General features: G+C 45.1%; 1 protein-coding gene across 1 annotated transcript in view; it reads right to left on the reverse strand.

Moving 5' to 3' along the window:
* LOC119161932 (5-phosphohydroxy-L-lysine phospho-lyase) overlaps positions 1-21,919 on the reverse strand; it is a 68,863-nt gene that overhangs the window by 26,115 nt on the left and 20,829 nt on the right. The window contains exons 7-8 of the mRNA XM_075880045.1: positions 18,877-18,977; positions 4,566-4,690 (exon numbers count right to left, since the gene is read on the reverse strand). Coding sequence (XP_075736160.1) covers positions 4,566-4,690; positions 18,877-18,977 — 226 coding nt within the window. The remainder of the gene's footprint in view (positions 1-4,565; positions 4,691-18,876; positions 18,978-21,919) is intronic.

Consider the following 21,919-nt stretch of genomic DNA (forward strand, 5'->3'; position numbering starts at 1 on the left):
CTTTACAGCATAAATCCGATTTTCGCCTATGCACTTGTTTGCCTTTGCAGCTTTTAGGCTTCTGCTGCTTTTTACAGCCTGCTGAATTCCCTCCATGTTATACCTCCTGACATCGGCTACTTCACACCTATTGATTAACTTCGAAAGCTCCACGAGCTCTATTTTGTTGGTTGCATTTGATGCTTTCATGGTTTGTCATCTATAAATAAGATCTTCGTCTCCTTAGATAGTTTGCCAGCGTCCTGTCTACTGACTGTATCTTTGACTTTCATTGCACACTTGACGATACTATTAGGATCATTGTGTCAACACCAACGTCAGATGCCTCATTTAGTGTCTCGAATCTATTCTGAAGTGAAACTTGAATTCTAGTACTTTTCCTCTCACCATTAGTTCAATAATTGGTTTCTTGCGTATTGGTTTTTGCACCCGCTTTTTAAAATTTAGGTGAATACGAGCTCTTTTCATTCTACGGTCACTGCATTGGATCTTGCCGACTACTTCTACATCCTGTACAATGCCTGGGTGCGCACACAGAATGAAGTCTATTTAGTTTTTACTTTCGCCACAAGAACTTCGCCACGTCCACTTAGTTAGCCGATTTTCTAAAGAAAGTATTTAAGATTTGTAAATTATTGCGTTCTGCGAACTCTACTGGTAACTCTCCTCTGGCATTTCTAGACCAATGCCATGTTCCCCCACTGCATGGTCTCCGGCTTGTTTCTTGCCTACTTTGTCATTAAAGCCGCCCATCATAGTATACTGTGTCTTTATTAATGGCCGACTCTACGTCTTAATAGGAGCGTTCAACCAAATGATCATCACGGCTCAATGTAGGTGCGTAGGCCTTTAAGACCATATTGTGCCTTTTGTTAAACGTAATTATGATACTTGCGACCCTCTCACTCATGTTAGAGTATTCTCTATGTTGCCAGCTATATTCTTGTGTATAAGAAACCCCATCTCTAGTTCTTTTCTGTCAATTAATCCACGGTAGCATAGGACGTGGATTAGCATGAGCCTCACATGTCCAGCACTGTATGAGCCTCACATGTTCTAACTTCCCCTGAGCCTTATTACATCCTATTTAACACCCGATTTCTCGATTAGCACAACTAGACTAGCTTCACTAGATAGTGTTCTAGCGTTGAAGGTAGCCAAGTTCAGATTCCAATGGGGGCCCTGTCCTGACCCACAGATTGTTAGCACCCTCCGCTACGTCCCAGGTCTGTATATATGTATTGCTGTATTTATGGGAGGTTGTGGCCAGATACTGCACCAGGATGGCCAAGCCTACTCTGGTGAGGAAGGGCATTACCGGCAGCTGGTGCCAGTGAGACCGCACCGCAGACCTTTTTTTTTTTTTTTTTTTTTTTTTACGATTCCTTCATCATCACTTGTTTTAAGTAAATATACAGTTGGGAGTGGTGCGGCATCTGCATTTAAACTGAATTTTGTCATAGCATGCTAGGCTGCTGCGCAATCTAAGTAGGGGGTTCTGTTGCCCTTTGTTAGCACTGTAGAATACCACGCGACTGCATATCAACTTCCAAGTTCACCCGACTCTTAGCTTGCTTTGCCTTTTCTCGACTGTTTGAAAGTCTATGCTTCCTTTAAAAAAAAAAAAAAAAAAAACACTCAGCACAGTTTCGACTTCTAACCTTGCGAGCTTAGGCCGGCTTAGAGCTATGGATGACTCTCCTTTTCATGCGTTTACTCTCTCCTAGCTTCTTTCTGTTTCTCTCAATATTGACATCATTGGCTTCAGAGTGTCTGTAATGGTGGAGTTCTGCCGATTTCGACTGGTCACACTCCCACTTTCAACGTTTCCTGTCAAATGACGAGTTGCGCGCACCTGTTTTGCCAACTAATTGGCTACTTCCGTATATAGACAATGTTAACTGCACAGCTTTAAGAAATGTATAGACAATGTTAATTGCACTGTTTTAAGAAAGAGAATAAGTCAGATGTACTACTTTATGTGTACTGTATTATGATAAAAATTAAGAAAGTAAAGCGTACAAGAAGAGAACATTCCGGCAGCAGGAACCGAAATGGGAACCCTCGGATATACGCCCGCTTTACTGTTTGAACCATGGCAGCAATCTGCCTCTCATCCTTTTTTTTTTTTAAATTGCAGCACAGACTTGCCTTTACGGCACACATGCATTTATGTGTATTAAATGTGTGCCGTTATTGGGTATAAAATGAAATATACTTTCTTGTGGAAAGTGTTATCATGCATCCAGCCACTGTAACCGATTGTGTCGCTGTAGCGAAGGATGGCTTGCAGGAGATGAGAGTGTTCAGACTGTAAAATTGACCGCTCCAGTAATGCAAGCAGATGCATGCCACATTATATGGACATGCCAAGGGTAAAAGTCCTAAATGTGGCCATAATCTGACGATCACCCGGTCGTACATAATGTGGACGAGAGGACGATCACCGCCATAGCTCAGTTGGCCGAGCATCGGGCACGTTATCCAAAAGTTGCAGGTCTGGCGCCTGACGGAGGCGAGTCGTCTTTTTGTCCACATCATACTTTCTTCACACTTATGTGTGAAGAAAGGCCTAGTAATTATTGGCCTAGATTTAACACAGTACAACTACAGCATCCACTATGGACAGACGCATCCACTGTTGAAGGGAGCACCTGCATTCGCAGCATGTTTCGATTTCTCTATCTTACAGAAGCATGGTGGCTTTGATCTGCATAAGACTATAACGGTAGCAGAAAGCCAACTCTTCTCGACAGATTAGCGACGTGCTTGAAGATTGCTTCTTTACCCACTTCTTACTAGAGGACCAGCAATATTGATGGTGTTCATGGGAGGTCCTGGCCCCTCTTGTGCTCAAGCTGGGTGGTCATCCTTGCAAGTGTTCCCCCTTGAGATTTCTCTTTCAAAGATCGTACGTCCAAATAGGTTGATAGTGAAATATAGTGAATCCAACTTTTTTTTTCGATTCCTTTATTTTTTTTTGTGGCCTGTACCAGTGTTCACTACCCTTAAGCTGTGCGAAACTATTGAAATCACCACTGCCGCTCGATTAGTGTCAGAAGAGACTCGAAAGAACAATGCAGTCACAAGAGCTGGGAAGGAAAATTTTTTTTAATTGACTTTTGGACAGTTTAAATTTTTTCCATAAATAAAAAAAAAAACACTAACAAAAACAAGATGGCCGCCATGGCAAAGATGTGTCCCCACACGTGACTTTTCTACCTTTATACATCAAGCGGGTACATAATAAAGAGGTTTGACTATATCAGTGATGGAAGCGACATTTTGCTTTTCAGAGCAGATTCTGGAGCAGAAAAAAATGGTGCTTTGGAGTAGCCTTAAGTGTCTTCGGAGCAGAAAAAGATGCTACAGCTTAGGGTTGCTTTTGGTGTTTTCAGAACAGATGCATGTTCCCAACGACTCCTGCAGTCTAAAACATCACTTGAGCACCTAATACATACTTACATTTATTATTAAACATGCCTTACCCTGGTATGCAGCTAGTACAAGGAGTATAGTTGGCATAAATCATGGGGGAGGAGGGTCAAGAAAGTCCGGACTTTAATGGTGTTAAGTCTGCGGAGCGCACCTCTTGCAAGAGTCACAATTGAGATTTAGAATCAGCACGTGACATAACCGAGTTAACATTTAAGTATACCACAATCAACTTTTTAAAAGGCTTTTTATTACCTGTGTTAAATGCCCCTCAGCTGTGCGAACTATGGAAATCTAAACAAGGTGAAAAAAAAAAAAGACTGAATAAAACAATGCAATTGTTCGAGCTCAGACCCCATGCTCTTTTTTCTAAATTTAATTTGAAAGCATGACTTATCTCCCATATAAATAAAAACACAACCCAAATTAATAAGATGAATTGGACACCATGGCCCGATATCTGTCACCCCTTGAGATTTTTCTGGATTTACGCCACTGAGTAGCATACTAGTAACGGTTTGCTTTTGGTTTTGCTTAGGCTCACGGGATGGTCCCATGATTCAACTTCATTCTTTTTAGTTTTCCAACAAATTTTCAGAGCAGGCTTGGAGCAGTAGCTAGCAAATATTGCACTTTGGAGCAGCATCGAGCAGCATATCTTTTGGAGCAATTGGAGCAGCACTTCCATCACTGCTATATACTGTCAGAGATGTAAAATCATTTCCATTTTTAAAAATGCAACCTTGATAACAATTAGAAGCTTATAGTAAGTGCACTGGTCATTGGCCACCATGAGGAGAGACTTCCTGTTAAGTTTCTGCAAGTGCCACGTGCAGACTCAATGAAACCACAGACGTGGTGGCACAATAAAATGTGAAAGGTAATGTTTTCCTCCGATCGTCGACTGGGGTTTTGAAATTCGAAGACTAATAACTTTAGTTCCTATACACTAATTCCGCTTTTTGCATCCGTGTTCGCATTCAACCGTGCATGCACTCCAGCCTTACACAAGGCGTACCAAAAAAACATTGCAGTGCCCCTTTGAAGTCTCAATGAAGGCTCCCAATTTCGCTACGCTGATATCATAAGCAAAACAAGAATTCCATGCAAGAAGCCTCAGATAAACTCACTGTGTTGAAGTACTCAGCACCCTGGGCTTCAAATCTGCTTGCGACTTCTTTCGTGGTCACCACCATGGCAATCGGATGGCCATTTCCAATAGGCTTGCCAAGGGTTACAATGTCTGGGCAGATGTCTGCAAAAGAAAATTATAAAAAGTTATTGAAGGGTTCGAAACTGTTCAAGTGTGGCACAACACTTTTGTTAATGTCTCATTTAGTCAATCTGCTTTCACCGAGAAAAAACACAGTTGCTATATACATATATATTATATATATATAAATATAATTATAGTAGTGCCTCACAAGACAGAACGAAATGTGACGACATACTATTGTTCAAAATGAAACTAAAAAAAGAAAAGTCGCTGCATTGCCGCAAAGGCGAAGCAATGAATGCGATAGTAACAAATGGGAAGGTCACGCGCAGAATGACGAGTAGATCGAAACGTGCCCCACGTTTTTCACGTACAAATGACACACGAAACGCACTCACAGGTAGAGATGAACGCGAATAAGCATCTCAGTTGTTACTTCGCTATGTCTGAAGAGCGCGCCTTGTTTGCAAACAAAGGCTGTGCAACGAGTGCAATGACCTTGGTGCACACGGTAACTAGAACAGAATCGTTCCAACAAAACCACAAGGCTAGCCAGGACGTGTACTACAATTATGCCCACTGCAAGACAAGGGCACACGATCGAGCATACAACCCCTTACTCTCTACGCGGGCCAAAGTGCGCTCAAGAGATGAAAGCACTGCGCCATCTTGCCGATAATGCTGAAAACGCGATAGTCCCCCCCCCCCCCCCCCGTGATGCCCGCTAACAGCGGTAAGTGGTAGATACGAAAAGCTTGCCGTTTGAACGTTGAAGGAGGTACCTCTCGGTGACTCGGTGGTTAACGCTTCAAATTCACAATGCGGAGGTTCCATGTTGGATTCTGCGCACCGCAGTTTCATATATAAGGATACGTATACGGTGCATGATATTGATGTTGACGCCCACGCCCACGCCGATGGCGAAATCCAGTCGAGAGTGTCCATATAGTCACTATCGCAATAAAAAAAATGTGGGCATTCTGCAGTAAACTCAAGTGCATTACCAATATGGCAGGGCTTTTGCAATTTTAAAGTTGAAATGAAGTGCAGCTTCATAAAAAAAAAAATAAAGAGTACAGCCTATTCAGTGAGCCACTTTTGTTACAGACTGCAAATAGTGTTGTCCTACTGCGTACATTGCATATTTCGGCTGGTTATTCACCTTAGAGGGTCCCTGCAAAACTTATAAGTAATAATCGAATGGCTTCACTGTGAGATTTTACCACTGAACAAAGTGACCATCAGAAAAATTTTTAAAGTGAGCCACGTACAAACAGAATTACAAGAATTAGTCTTGTGCTATAGGTTCTTCCTCTCTCCTTTCGTCTCTGTGAGCACAGCGATAGTTACATAGAGGATAGTTACATAGAGTTACATAGAGTAACATAAAAAAAAGGGGGCAAGAACCTATGTCCATACATAGAAGCACGCGTCCGAATCTTGAGCACATTCTTTTCCATTGTTCTTTGAATGTGTGGCTCACTTTCAACGAGATCCTGAGCACGCTGCTGCAATTCTACGTTGTGTGCAACTCCGGCACTATACAGTATAACCCGTGCAGATCCCCCCACCCCGCCATCCTTGCGGCAGCTACAATACAGTATAAGCTCGTTAATTCGACACCCGTTAATTCGGAAATTCGGATAATTCGGACGGCTCTATTGGTCCCGGCCAAAGTGCATGTTAATCTATTTGACCAAACCTTCGTTATTTCGTCGGAATTCGGCTCCGCACCGCTTAATTCGGACAAATGCTGACGGCTGCTGCTGTCAGCATTTGTCAGCAAAGTGTGATAAAGCAGCGCTGGCACCACTGGAGTGAAACCGAAACCCGAGTGGCATCGCCATCATCATCAACTAGTGGGGGCGATCGCAGCGTCACCGAACGTCGGCGTCTTCTGTCTTCTCCACTCAGCGCCTCCGACGCCATTTTCCCTTGTGTTGTGTCGGAACCATCTCTTCTTGCGGAGTTCTCTTTTTCTTCCATTGTGACCGTATTTGCATGCCACCACCATCGTGCGCTACAGTGATGGCAACGCCGAAAAAGCGGCAGAACTACGACGCGAAGAACTTGGCGACTAAAGTGAAAATTTTGGAAGCACTGAAGAATGGCGAATCGCGACAGCAGGTTATGACCAAGTACAACGTGAAGAGGAGCACATTGGGAACGTACGTGAAGAATGAACAACAGATTCGACAAGCCTTCGAAAGCAAGAAGTTTTATGCCTCTAGAAAGCGGTTGCGAACCGCAGCTCATCCCCAGCTCGAAGAAGCTTTGCTCCGGTGGATTACCGACTGTCGCAACGCGCATCTGCCTTTGAGCGGACCTCTCATCATGGCGCAAGGTGAGAAGTACGCTGCAATGATGAACATTGAATCATTCAAAGCGTCAGAAAAATGGTTTGCGAGGTTTCGAGAGAGACACGAACTTGTCTTCAGGAGTGTGTGCGGCGAAAAGGCCAGTGTTGACGAAAACGTGACCATTGAGTGGAGAAATGTGAAACTGCTAGAGCACATCGCCGCATATGAACCACGTGACGTGTCCGGTGCAGATGAAACTGCTCTATTTTTCAGAGCTCTGCCCGACAAGACGGTGACATTCAAAGGGGACGCGTGCATTGGTGGCAAGAAGTGCAAGCAAAGGATAACTGTGCTTCTTGCTGCCAATATGACTGGCATGGAGCGCTTGCCACTACTTGTCGTCGGGAAGGCGCTTAAGCCACGTTGTTTTAAGAACGTCAAAAGCCTTCCTGTCGAGTACACAGCGAACAGGAATGCATGGATGACATCGGATATTTTTCGCGGCTGGCTGCCTCAGTTGGACCGGCACTTCACGTCGAAGGACCGCAAGATAATTATGGTTGTTGACAACTGCAGTGCCCATAACTGTACAGTCGAACTGAAGAGCATCAAAGTAGTTTTTTTGCCGCCCAACACTACGTCTGCTCTTCAGCCGATGGACCAGGGTATCATTCACTACGTGAAGTCGAAGTACCGCAAGCACCTGCTAGAGTGAATGATCCTATGTTTAGAAGCTGGAAAGCTGTATCAAGTGGACTTACTCGGCGCAGTGCACATCATCACCCACGTGTGGGAAAACACTCCGCCGCAAGTCATCGCCAACTGTTTTCGGCACAGCGGTCTTGTGAGGCCCGAGCATGCAGCAGTAGCTAACGATGGCATCGAGGAGGTGTCAGCCGAGTCCACCGACGATGACTGCCCGACTTTCGATGCTGTCCTTCCCACAGATGTGACTTTTCAGGACTACATCGCGATTGATCATGGTGTCGCCCCGAGTGGTCTCCTGACCGATCAAGAGATTATTAATGATGTCACGGGCGCCCATGAAGACCACGATTCCGACAAAGAATCATGCGAGGAGATACAGCCGTGACCTCATCGCACCTCACGGGAAGTCTCAAAGGCGCTGTTAGAGGACGCTTGCCTGAATATTAGAGGACGCTTGCCTGAACACTCCCGACAGCTTGCGCGCTGTTGGCCATTTGGAACAGTTAAGAAAAATTGTGATGTCAGCCGGAATCTGCGCGAAAACGCAGACAATTACAAAATACTTCAACAAATAAAGGTATGCTTCTGCAGCTTGATTTTAAATGTTGTTTTCCCTGTTCATTCGTTAATTCGGCATTCGGTTAATTCCGACAGTTTTTTCCGGTCCCGTGAAATCCGAATTAACGAGCTTTTACAAGTAACTGTACTTAAATCGGAAACAGAAAAATCTAGACGTGGGAGAGTAGGTGTGACATACCACACTTACAAAATTGCAGGTCGACCCAGTTTAAGCAAGTATGAAGGCTAGTTGGCAGGTCGACTTAATACTGAAACCGAAACTAGTGCTTCAGTTACGGCGGGACAAACAAGACAATAGGGAGACTGACACGGTTACTTCCAACATAAAGCAAATTTTCTCGTGCATAACCAGCACTGCAACGATTCCATGTCTTCACAAAGTTTCACGGAAAGCTTGACCAGTCCCGGCGCATTGCCTCAAAAGCAGCTTCCCTGTACAGCTGCAAAGCACTGCCATTAACCTCTTCAGTCCGTGAGTACCCACATGGGTACATTTGAAAAACGCGCGCTATGCTCCTATAGTCGAAGACCGCTAGGCGAAAATGGGTTCTTCTGGACGCGGAAGCATCAGTTAACAAAATCCCCACGAGATGTCGTCGCAGGTTCATGTATGCTCTCGCAATACAGACGAGCATGGCGGCGTCACGGAAAGAAAGCGCGCGCAAGCGACCAGGTGAGTTTAACTTTTTTTCATTCATTAAATACTACATATGTGTTCTTAAATATTGTATATTAACGTTCAGGATATATTAGAGAAGGAGCATGGAAAGTTTCAGCCTGTTCCTACGTCTTGCCTTAGAGATAGCGCAACTTATTTACAACTGTACCCAATTCGGTGCTTCAGGTCGTTACGTTGAAAATAAATTTGACTCTGTTGATTGTTACAGGCAAGTTACTCAGCGATGAGGAGATTCAAGAGCTACTCTTTCAGAGCGACATTGACTTGTCTGATGATGACGACGTTCTGGATGAGCCACGCAGCAGCAGTGAATGCTCAGGTAGCAGCAGTGACGATGATGATGAAGTTAAAGATGACACGCCAGCTAGCCACAATGTTCAAGGTCGTGGCCCCATTTGGAAAGCGGCAGAGTGCGTGCTCCGTTTCAGTTATTTGTTTTGAAGATAACAGCATTATTTGACTGCAGCCTATTGAGTTTACCTTGTGACTGGTACTTTTTATTGCAGCTTCCCTCTCAGGTGCACTTCGGACTCTGCGCCGTGCCAAGTCCACTCAAGGTTTTCTATGTCTCCGTTTGCCTACTTTGCGAAGTATTTTCCGGAACCCTTTTGGAAGCTCTACGCAGAACAAACAAATCTCTATTCTGTTCAGATGCGTGACCACAGGTCAGTGCGAACGTCGCCGGCAGAAATGAAAAAACTTGCCGGAATACACATGCTAATGGGCCTTCTCGGACTCCCAAGAACAAGACTCTACTGGTCCCGCATATCGGCTGTGCCTCTTGTCACAGAAACCATGACACGCGACCGATTCTTCGAGTTACGTGGTATGCTGCACTTCGTGGACCTCAGCCAAACAACCGATGCACAAACTGAAAAAAAGTTGTTCAGAGCGGAACCCATCATCGAGTCATTTCGAAAAGCGTGCCTCGAGCTACCGCGTCCAAAAGCAGTATCTGTCGACGAACAAATGATTCCATTCAGCGGACGTTGTCCTGCCCGACAATACGTGCCCAGTAAACCAAATCCCGTCGGCCTTAAGAACTTTGTTTTGTCCAGTTCTGATGGACTTGTGTTAGATTTCGTCATCTACACAGGTAAAGGAACTGTTCCTGAAGCCGATACGAAAGAACTTGGTCTTGGCGGGGCAATAGTGAAGCGTCTTCTGCATACAGTGCCGGAAGAACAACCAGTTCATGTGTTCACAGACCGTTTTTTTTACAGGTTTGAAGCTTGCCGAATACCTTCTCCGAAGGAATGCACATCTTACCGGTACAATTATGGCAAACAGAACTGGAGGTGCGGCACCAAAGCTTCCAAACGAAAAGAACATGAAACGAGGCGAATCATGCTGCGTTGTCCGCAGTGATGGAGAAATTTGTCTCACGAAGTGGAAGGATCGAAAATCAGTTATGATTCTTTCGACTGCCTGCGGCATCACTCCAGAAGGCACTTGCAGAAGATGGTCGAAGGAAGAGAGGAAGAAAGTAGATGTGCCGCAGCTGCACTGCATCAAAATATACAACAAAAACATGGGCGGTGTTGATCTTGCGGACAGATATGTGTCCTATTACAGGACAAAAATACGTACGAAGAAGTGGACCATTAGGGTATTTGCCCACTTTCTAGACCTAGCGGTTGCAAATGCCTGGATTGAATACAGGAATGACTGCAAACTCATGGACGTTGCAGCAAAAGATATTCTCGATCAATTCGTGTTTAAGAACCGAGTTGCGGAAACGCTAATTGGCGCCCACGTCGACGAAATGCAAGAAGCCGTAAACGAAGTAGAGCAGGATCTTGAAATTGGCGAGACTGCTGCACTCCCTAAACGTACCAAGGTGACTTCCATGCCGCCAAGTGAGGTCCGATTGGACAAGTACGGGCATTTTCCAGAGCATGTGCCCTTAAAGTCTCAGATCAGATGCCGCAATCAAGGTTGCAGCGGAAAAACACGCGTTAGATGCACTAAATGTGACCCGTTTCTTTGCCTTCTCAACAGAAACTGCTTTCTTGACTTTCACTCATGTTAGGCCTGTTGTACCCAAATGGGTACAGCTGATTTCTCGTCTGAAATTACAGTTTTCGTTTTTTCTTCTTCCGAAAAGTGTTTCGGGGCTTTCAAATGGTTGCAATAAAGAGTTTATTAGAGTTTACCCTGGCTAGTTTTTCCTCAGGTCTGAAGAGGCTATAGGGAGATGCTACTCGAAAATATAGTTTCTTTAATCTGTAGCCTAGGCAAACAAAATTTTCTGCTGTATACATAGGCTCGTATGTTGATTTCAAATATGCAATCAGTTTTTTAGGAATTCGCATAGTTTTCATTTCGCACCACGACAACATGTGAATTATAGTTCTTTTTGGACATACTTTTTTATGCCATGAAATTTCTATGGTTCTGAGCCATTTATATAATAAGTTTATTTGCCATCTTTGTGAGATACAGATGGGGGGGGGATTGTAGAAAAAAAGCCGTCTCCGGACAGCTTGACTAGCCTACAATCCTATGTATTTGGCAGTGCGGCAATATTACTACAAACATATTACATATTAGTATAAATTATATATATATATATATATATATATATATATATATATATATATATATATACTCCTGCACTTTTACATATTTATACAAACACAAAGCCGTACACACACACATATATACATACAGGGGCATGCTAGTGCTTTAACATATTTCAACACACACTTTCCTCTTAAGGGGAGACGCTCCTCGAAAGTTTTTTTTTATTTCTAGTAATAGAGACTTGAAAAGTTTGTTATTAGTATAGTTTTTCATGCAGATTTCAAATATGCAATCATTTTTTGTGTAGCTGCTATAATTATTGAGTTATGCCATAAACAATAGCAAAAAGTTACATTTTTTGCGGGCACTTTTTTATGTACTAAACTTTCAGTAAAAGCACTGTGTCCGATCTTATTTGACTCTTGGTAGATTGAAAAGTGCAAATATCTATATAGATATGTCACAGAAATATTGGAACCAAGAAAAAAAAAATTGTATTGAATGACTTATTATTTTCAATCTCCCTTGAAACAATAAGCTAACATTTTCACAACTAATGCTGGTAGGCATTGCAATTTAGAGTAGATATTTGCATTCTGCATGTGTTGAAGAATATATGTGCCAAGTTTCGTTACTATACAATGAATATAAGTTTCTAAAAGGCTGCCCGAAAAACGTGAAACTGTCAGAAAAAATGAAAATGAGAAAAACAAGTTTGAAAGTTCGCAAAGTTGGCATTTATTAGGAAATCATTCTTTTTGCATCAAATTGGGGCACAATGAAAAGTACCTTGCCTTGAATGCACTGCAAGTGTCTAGAAGTCCCCTGCACCATAGCTTGGTCCTTCACGGCTCTTGCGGTCAGTGTCCTCAACACGAGCTCTCTTCGCTGTGTTGCGACGGTGTGCCCTCGCTTCTGCAGTTTGCTTCAGGTTCATCTTCCTGATGCGCATGACGTCACAGTGGTCACCATGTGTGGCCAGATCTTGTGAGGGGAGAATTCCAATGCCTTCGAGCACTTCTTCAAAGCCCCTGTGGCCTTTGTTGTACCAGAGTACAGCAAGAGCGGTGGCTGTCTCCACAGTTGTTCTGGAGGCGAACTTTGTTTTTGGACATAGCAGCCATATCTTGCTGTTCAGCGATTCGGCTGCATTCTGTGTCTTGCCATGAAGGCACCGAATAAGGAGTTTCTTCTCTGTAAGGCGCTTGTAGATAGGCATAATTGCCAGTCCTTGAGCCTTCCTCAACAGTGGGGTGTGGCGTGGTGCAGGCTCCCCCAGTGCTTCCACACGCTTGTGCTTGCACCACAAATTTGGTCCCGCGGGGCAAAAGTTGTGGCTACTGGCACCATCACTGGAGCAGCAATGAAAATACGATGCCCATATGGCAGTGTACATATTTCGGACACTGTCCTTGTTGCTCGTGATGGCGATCTTGTAATATGTTTGTAGTTTTATTATTGTCGCATCTTTCAGTTTTTCGCCTCGTGGCAGTGGCGTTGCCAATTTCCGTAGGGCAGTTCCCAAGCGCTTTGCAACGTGGTTCGTGCACTCTTCTTTGTCAATGGGGGTGTCACAGTATACATTTGCCTCGCAGACTGCAGTGTAGGCCTTGCTGTCACCATCACTTAGGAAGCTGGTGAATCGCAGTGGAGTTTCATAAGACAAGGTCCTCTGCCATATATTGACAGCTGCCGCAGGTTAGATTGCATGGGATGAGCAGTCAGTGTTTTTTTGGCAAACTGGAAGATGAAAAGCTCGCCATATCTCTTCATCCTCCCCAAGGTCCCTGTGTATACTGCAAGCATGGCAGTAGTTCGAAAGAACTTCTGCCATGCTTGCAGAAAATCGAGGCAGAGCCCCGTGTCCAGGGACACGACTGTGCCCACTCCATTGTGGCTTTTATGACCTCTTTTCTGCCAGGTGCCATCAAACATGACTGGCACATCTCTGCCGCCGACTGCGTCCTTCGTGATGTTTCGTGCCTGGTGCAAGTTTTTGCTCACTGCCGTCATCGCCGCACCATGGAGCTTCTTGCAAATGCCGTTGAATGTCTTGTGATGCATCGGGCTCGGAAGACCGAGAATCGCACAAAATCGTGAAAGTTGGTCGTGGCCTGCGCCTATAGCGCGTGCTGCCAGAACTGCCTTCACGTTTACAGCAAAGCTGTCACGCGAGCTGCCGCTGTCAAAACGAGCGCTCGTTCCTTGGTCCCCGGCCGAAGCAGTATGTCTCGACGTGTGCGTGAACGAAAGTGCAGATTCAGGGCAATCAGAATTTTGACAGCACAGTTCGAGGAATGCCGAAAGTCCTTTGCGCTTCCCAGCTGCCTCTCGCACGCCGAGCTTCCGTTCGCGGCAGGTTGGGCATTGCGCACCCGCCACAAGTGCCGTCAGCGCATCGATTTCGCAAAGCAGCATGTTCGCAGTAGCAGCATCTACCGGTCTACGTTCACTCTCGAAGAATCCAATCTTCCTTTGGGATGCACTGACGAATTCCACGGCAGCGGCTATTTCACAACGACTGTCGCAGGGTTCGGTGACGGTGTTAGGCCTATCCGAAGTCGGAGCGCCGGGGCGTTGGTCGGGGGCGACATCGTCGTTCGCTGTCGCTTTGCGAAGCGTCCGACGCCGTTTCCCTCGATACTTGTGGCGAGTTCTGAACTTTCGATTATCTGAACTGCACTTCTTCGGGCTTGCCATGACGCAAAAATGCAGAGAAACGTAGAAAAACTCGATCGCGACGTCCGAGGCTTCGCTCTTTTGCCGGAGAGATGGGAGGGGGAGGAGCGTGGAGCGCACCGCCGTCCAATGGCGGGCTCGCGCTGTGTGCCGCGATATTCAAAATGCGTGACGTTCGCGTTGTTTTTCTCGTTTTTTGTTTATTCTGCGTGAAGGCACGAGACTGGCTACTAGTGGATTATGAAGGATACGGCCTTCGCAGCATGCGTGCACGATTGCAAATGGCGGCCAACGCGTCGTTTTCGCGACAGGACGACGCGAACTTCGCCGTTTTTCGCGACTTTCGCGCATTTCTCGCGTCACCGCTGCCCACTTGGAAGCATTTTTTGATAATTTCTCGTGCGAATTTCAGCTTGATATTTTCAGAAGTAATAGATTATAGTCCAAGGATGCCAATACAGCCGGAAAAAAAAAAAGCGAAAATTTTCCGGAAAACCGCGACTTTTCGACTCGCGTCTCCCAAACAAAATCAAAAACGTGTCTGTATTGCACATGTGTATAATATATGTAGAAACCACATGCATCCTTTTATGATCTTTGAAAGAGGCCATAAGAAGATCAATTTGCATTTATTTATAGCTGTTTAGTAGTGTAGGTATTGTGTAGTGGAGCATTTGTCTTCCGTAGTTTGAATGCGGTGTTAGTACTAACCCGTCCTCCAAGTGTCTGGTACCGTAAGATGGAGCTTTTCTTTGAAGTTGGGCAAGATTACATAAGTTGTTTATGTTCCGATAGTGATCTTGTCTGTATATAAGACTCGAATGATATTGGTACAGATTATGTGCAGGGATCACGCCCGAATTCTTAAAGAAAGTTATTGTCCGATGGCCGATAATGGTTCACATTAACTGTAGAATGCAAATAACTAACCCGAAAGCGCATACACAATTTTTCTTGTCTATTAAGATGTCTTAATGTGAAGTCTTAGAATGCTCAGACCATACTAATTGCTTATTGTAGGTTCATAATAATTATACAGGCGATATAAAGTTTCAAAGGAGATACTTGTGCTGTCCACATGATAAAGTATACTATGCGAGAAAGCTTTCAACCTGATCCAGCTATCAAGAATACCAAAACATGGAGCCTTTGTCCCAAATTGTATCTTGACAAAAACACATTTTAAAAGTAGAAGCGAAAGTTCATCTATGCAGCAAAGATATGTTTTTTCAAATCATTCATTCCGTCATGGGAGCTTGGAAATCATAGTTAAATTGAGCATGTGCCTTTGTTAAACTGCTTATGAAAAATGAATGCAATGGTAAGCAACCAGGGCACAACTTCCAGGGGACTCCAGACAATGAGCTCCATTTAGTTTCTAGCAGCCACCTTGCACAGTTTTACAGCAATTTTAACCTACTTCGAATGTAATTGCAATTTTCCATTTCCTTTATGAGCTTGCTCCTTTTTCTGGTGGGTTGTCTCTCGTTGTTGAGCCGGTGTGTACGCTAGTGCTCATTGCTCCCGATAGAGGCGTAGCTATGCTCTTCGTTTCAAGAGCGCTCACTAGATGGCGCGCCGCCACTGAGGAGACGCTCGCTACACTCTTGGCGCGTGCTCTAGTTTGGTAGGAGACCACTAGGTGGCCACACCTATATATAGCGCTTGCTCTCGGCGCCCTTCCTTTCTCTTTCACCGGACATCACTCGGTGTGCGTTGATACCGCTACCCACTATGAACACCGCAGACTTGCCGTCGGGACCCTTCTAGTACTTTCCACTACATCCTGTAATTCAAGATCCTCTGGCTTGGTACTTCACGGATCACAAAGCCATTATACTAAAAGGAAAACATTCCTCCAAGCTTATGCAATCCGTAAATAAGCTCTTGAACAAAATGTATATACTGCATCAGTATGTAAATACCTGTATATAGCACATTGATATGTAAATAATAAACGTTGTGTATACAACGTGTATATACAATCACACCACAACAACTCTCGTGTCCCATCTTTATACGATGATGATTGAGCTTATGTACAGAGGATTCAGGGTTTACCGGATTTAAGGTCTAGAGCAAGCTCCTTCATCATCATTCACTCCGTGAATATGCGGAAATTTTTTTTTGGCTGAGAGAATTTTTTTTTTTTTGCCGAGAAAGTAGGGAAACTAAACTTATGAAAGCAAATGAAAATAAACAATTATAGAATTTCGGGAAACAATTGCATTTTCCGACTTGCATCGCCAATGCAGTTTCAGACTAAATATTCGTGTTATTTCAGTAAATATTAGACTTCGACGAGTTACTGCATACAAAACTTCAGATGTCGTATATTAGCTCTATGGGGGCTTGTGGTGGTACCGTGAAAACGCTCAAATTCCAAAGCATGTGCAAAAGATTGGCGGCTTTGTCATTCTTATCACCAATATCTGTTAGCATATCCCATCCAATATAGCCGCCGACCGATAAATCCGACATCGATAATTCAGACATGCTCAGTGTAATCCAGACAGCCGCACGACACCACCGATGGCCGAATACAGCATATGTGTAAAAACAACAGATATTTCCGACCGCTGCCAGATCTGCATTCAATAATCCAAACTATGTCCGAGGAGTGCACACCGAATCGGCAGCCATTATCTCCTCCGGTACCCATACAGTACAAAGTATGGTCTCAAATTTAAAACGAAAGCAAACTGGTTATGTGCGAGGCTTTACTTGGATTGGATTGTCTCACAGCTTTACAACAATGCCGATCTTGGAGGCACTGCTCAACTAGGGGAAGTCTAATCGACATCGCGAACATCCCATGTTCCTGTTCCAGCAATTCCGCGCCGTCATGGCGCTGTACTGCTATCACTGCCATTCTATCATATGTGTCTGCGGTACTGCGTTCTGCCGAATTCGGCACACGTTTTGTTTTGTGTTGAGACCTGCTTTATTTTGAGCTCTGCTGTCCAAAAAGATTGGCTGTGAAGGCACCGTTGGTACCATTTAATGCAAGTGCTGAAGGCTGCGCCGATGACTGCGGTAGGTAGCAGCTTAAAGAATAGCGCCGATTCATCCATATTAAAGATATCATTAGGTGCATTGTCTTCCAAGATGTTCTTGAGCTGACCATTTTGCCACTGCTCCACGCCATCCGCGTCAGCAGCAGCTCCTTCTTCCGAAACAGTTCTCGTGGCGATGCCGTGCCTCACCTTAAATATGGCCAGCCAGCTTTTGCTGCACACGAAGTTGTCATGGTTGAGCTGAGAAGCAAAAACCAGGGCCTACACCATGAGCCGGGGTTCGCTGATAGGCAGATTTTTCGACCGTGCAGCTTTTAACCACTTCACCAGCGCCTCCTCTACATCTGAAAACGCCGAACCGCGCAGTCGGCCCCTTTTCGTAGTTGCAGCAACACTACCGAGCAACTTCTTTTTTGAAATTCCAAATTCCACACACCGTGCTTAACGGCAGGTCCTTTTTGCGTGCCAGCGGCAATTTTTTCTTGCCACTTTCAATGTCCTAATTTTCAGCACTCGATGCTTTTGTTCCAGCTTTGGCATGATGCAAGTACGAAGCAACATAAGCACACATACACAACACGTGAAAAACGACTCGAGAGCTGTACAGAGAACACGTATGCACGGCGCCAAAACAACAAAGAAAGCAAAGGAAGCGCACACAGTGTTTGGGTGGTTGTGCAAAACGCCATCGCGTGGACAACACCAGAAACCTAGCCGGCCGAGTGCTTTTCGTTGCAGAAAAAGCCAAGAGATGGCCCTCACCAACACAGCTGCCATCATCATCAACACAAACAAGCGAGGTGTGTTTCGATCTCTGGGGCTTGCTGTTCTGTCGAAACGCCCAGTGGGAGACGACATGCCACAGCGAGTGCGCAACGAAAGTTGGAAAAAGTACTTATCAACCGATTTATACGCGATAAGCTTGTACGGTTAATGCGGATACAAAATGCATTATATTAAATGGCCGCCCAGTGGCGGATTTGACTTTACTACTTTTAAAACGGAATCTACTGTTTCAGCGGTTAAGGTTTAACAAGGTTGCACTGTATCAAGGTAAGGTGCGCCGCAATACTTTGAGATTTTCAAAAGAACTTTCGAAGATTCAAGGTGTGGGGGGGGGGGGGAATAGGGAGGGGTCAACCTCTATTGTAATCAGACCTATAATGTTCCAGTTAGTACGGTAGCAGGATTCGCCTCTTGATACAGTTTGGCGCAGCTGTCATATCACCGGGGTTAAACAGTAGGATCAGTTTTTCCACACGTTTATAAAATTCACTTGATAGTTCACACTATTATGTTGCACGCGAAGCCTTCTGGTCCTTGTGTTTTTACACAGCGTATTCATTCAGTACACTCAAATCAGCCAATGACCATGTGCTTATGAGGCAAAAAAAGCTGACCTTATGAGATCACTTATCATGAACAAGCAATCTTTAGCAGGCTTTCAAATTTGACTGCAAATTTCATGCTGCATTACAACGTTTGGCTCTCATGCTCGCATGAGCCCAGACTGCCAATCAGCAGCATTTTCTGCAGCTGATTGGCATCAATCAGCTGCAGAAAATGCTGCTGATTCAGCAGCATTTTTTTCAGCAGCAGAAAATGCTGCTGAAAATCAGCAGCTTAAGCAGTACGCATGCACTGACAAATGAAAAACACTGTCAATCAGGGAGGGGGGTGGATCTTGCATGTAAAGCTCCACATTGTTACAGTTACATGAATACAAGCAATTCTTACCTTCACCCTGAAGCTGGAAGCCCCACATGTACTCTCCAACGCGCCCGAATCCAGTCTGGACTTCATCAGCAATGCATACTCCACCAGCTTCCCGAATGTACCTTGAGGTAACGAAAAAAAAAAAAAAGTCCATTGGATGAGCATACGGTCATTGAACTCTGAACTGCCAATGATGAATGAACTCTCGAAAAAATGTAGCACCACCAGGAGATTTTTACAGTAAATAATTCACATTACAAGCAATCTCTTGCAAATGTGCTAGACAATATTACCGTGAAAAATGGAATATAGGTCGACCCCGCCCACCCCAACTTTGTGGCACACCCTTATCTTGATGAATACAAGACACAACCACCTGCACTGGGGCGAAGTTTCTTTTTATTTCAAGATTATTCTTATGTAGTTAAACGCCGAAAGGCCACAAAGTGCCGTCACTCAGACTCGTCCCAACTTGAGTAGGACAATGTCTGTCTCACTAGTTACCGTAATTACTCGAATCTAACGCGCACCTTTTTTCCGGTTAAGCGAGTTCATAAATCGCATGCGCATTAGAATCGAGTACGAACAAAAAAATTACGGTCAATCTATTGCCATCGCAAATCCAAAATGGCCGCCCCCTACGTGCGTCGGCATGGTGCGTCGGCTATTTCTGCCTATGTGTTTACCATGTGCGGCACTTCGTACATGTGCTGAGGAGTTCGTCATCTAGTAGTGCATTAGCATCGACGACGTGGAAGGGCCGACTCCAAAAACTCGAGTGCACCACGATGCCGCTTTTAAAAGAAAAGTCATCGCGTGTGCAGAAACGGACGGAAATCGGGCCGCATCGCGGTCGTTCCCGAAACGTGCGTGCGGGACCGGCGGAAACAAAAGCAGAAGATTGTCGACAGCAAAGCTTCACGCAAAGGCTTCAGTGAACCACAGCAGGGTCGGTTGCCGCAAATTGAAGAGCTGCTCCGCGAGTATGTGCTTGAGGAGCGAGCAGCACAGCGGCCCGTGACGACAGAACTGCTCCAAGTGCGGGCTATGCAATTAGTCTTAGAAAAAAGTCTAATGCGGAGCCAGTTTAAAGCGAGCAGGTGCTGGCTAATTAACTATATGAAGAGGAAAGGCTCTTCCCTCCGAAGGGGAACATGCATATGCGAAAACTTTTGCGGAGAAGTACGATGAAAAGCTTTACAGTTTTCAGAGGTTCGTCCTAAACTTGCGGCGCAACAACGGCTACCTGCTTGGGCAAATCTGGAATGCCGATCAGAAGGGGGCGAAGCAAGTTCGCGTGCTGACATCGGTCCACGGTAAAACTACAGTGACGGCAATGCTCTGTTACACGTCAGATGGGCACTAGCTTCGCCCGTACCTCATATTTAAATGGAAGACAATCCCGAAAGGAATCGTTTTTTCGAGTGGTGTGATCATGCGGGCCAGCAAAAAAAATGGGTGCGCGTTGCAAGCGATGTCTTACGTTTTTTTTTTTTTTCGCGGTGGAAATCGGGTGCGCGTTACAATCGAGGGCGCGGTAGAATCGAGTAAATGCGGTACGTCCCAGAGTGCATCGTCCTCCGATCGATCCAATGCCACGCTGATGCAGCATTAGCGGAAACACTTGAGCGTCATCTCTTGCGGGAGAGATTTGCAAGCTTACGACACCCAGCCACAAACGGATGCGAGCGGTGGATGTCGTAGGCAGTCAGCGGGGATCTTCGGATTGTCGCCCAGCATTCACTCATTGTAAAGCTCACGCACACTAGGTTTATTGAGCACTACGTTTAGTGGCTGAAAGATTAATGTTAGTCCCCCAGCGATCACAAGGTCCGCCTGGCCATCGGACAGAGCTCCCTTTACATCGGCCGTGAGCTGGCATCGAAATGAGTCGAGAACCAACATGATCGGTTGCTGAAAAAGCGCACCAGGTCGCCGATTCCACACGAGCTGGATCCACTCAAGCATAAGGGACTCATTTGTGAACCCTACTTTGTTTTGTTCACTCTCACGATAACATCCCGGGGAAATGCTTCTTTTGGTAGCCCCTTTTCTCTTGTTTTTTGTCTTGAAAATAATATTAGGGGCTAGCTTTTCTTTCCATTGACACGTGCACGCGAGCATCACTGTAAATTGCGAATGGTCGTTGCCTGTTGTCAAGAGCTTCACTTGCTTGGAGGATCTTTTAGTGGTCACAGTCTGGTTTCAAGGCATATCGTACCAGATTGGAGTGTAGTCAGACTTGCCCATGTGTCCCATCATGCAGCAATGCTGTTGACGAAGCCGGATGAGGAAGCGCTGATACTCGACCATCATATCAAAATCTTCGGGTAGCTTTTTGAACACGGAAGTACGCTGCCTCAGCGCAAAGCCCTCCCGCTTCATAAATCGGCACAACCGCTATGGCGAGCCCTTGAATTGCGCCCTTGTGAGCCCATAATCGCGAGTTATCTCGATAGCTTTGACCCGGATGCACTCTGCTATCACAGGCAGCGGCCTTGCACGCAGCTCTCGAATGAATTCGGCGAGTAGCATTTCCAGTTCGGGGTGCACTGCTGTCAGACCAAGAAACTAAGTTTTTTTCTTTTTGGTCGCTGCAGGATGTGATGCGCTACTTTTGGTTTTTCCAATATTGGACACTTTTCTACGATGCACCGAATTCCCTTTGTGCCAACAGGTTACCGTGCGGTTCAGCATACTTCGATAACTTTTTTTTAAATTCTATCGTAAACTGACGTCGGCTACCACTCATTTCTGAAGGAAATAGAAAAAAGAAAAGAGCCTGACAAAGGTAACCCAAGATATATGGCGTTGCCAGAACACTGTAGGGCTTGCCTAGCCTTGCCCAACGGCGCCGCTGCTGATGCTCACGATGGCAATGGAGGCTTTTGACTTCAGCTGACCATTGTTGCGAGACTTTCAGATTTTTCTCTGGCAATGACCGGTGTTGAAGACAAGGGTCAACTTTTCATCCCTTTTTTTTTTTAATTCGACCAATATTCCGGTTTTGACGGTAGTAAAGAGTATTACCGGTCTCTCTTTCACGAGTCCTTTCTATAGAAGG

This window comes from Rhipicephalus microplus, chromosome X (genome assembly GCF_043290135.1).
Source record: "Rhipicephalus microplus isolate Deutch F79 chromosome X, USDA_Rmic, whole genome shotgun sequence".
Lineage (NCBI taxonomy): Eukaryota > Metazoa > Arthropoda > Arachnida > Ixodida > Ixodidae > Rhipicephalus > Rhipicephalus microplus.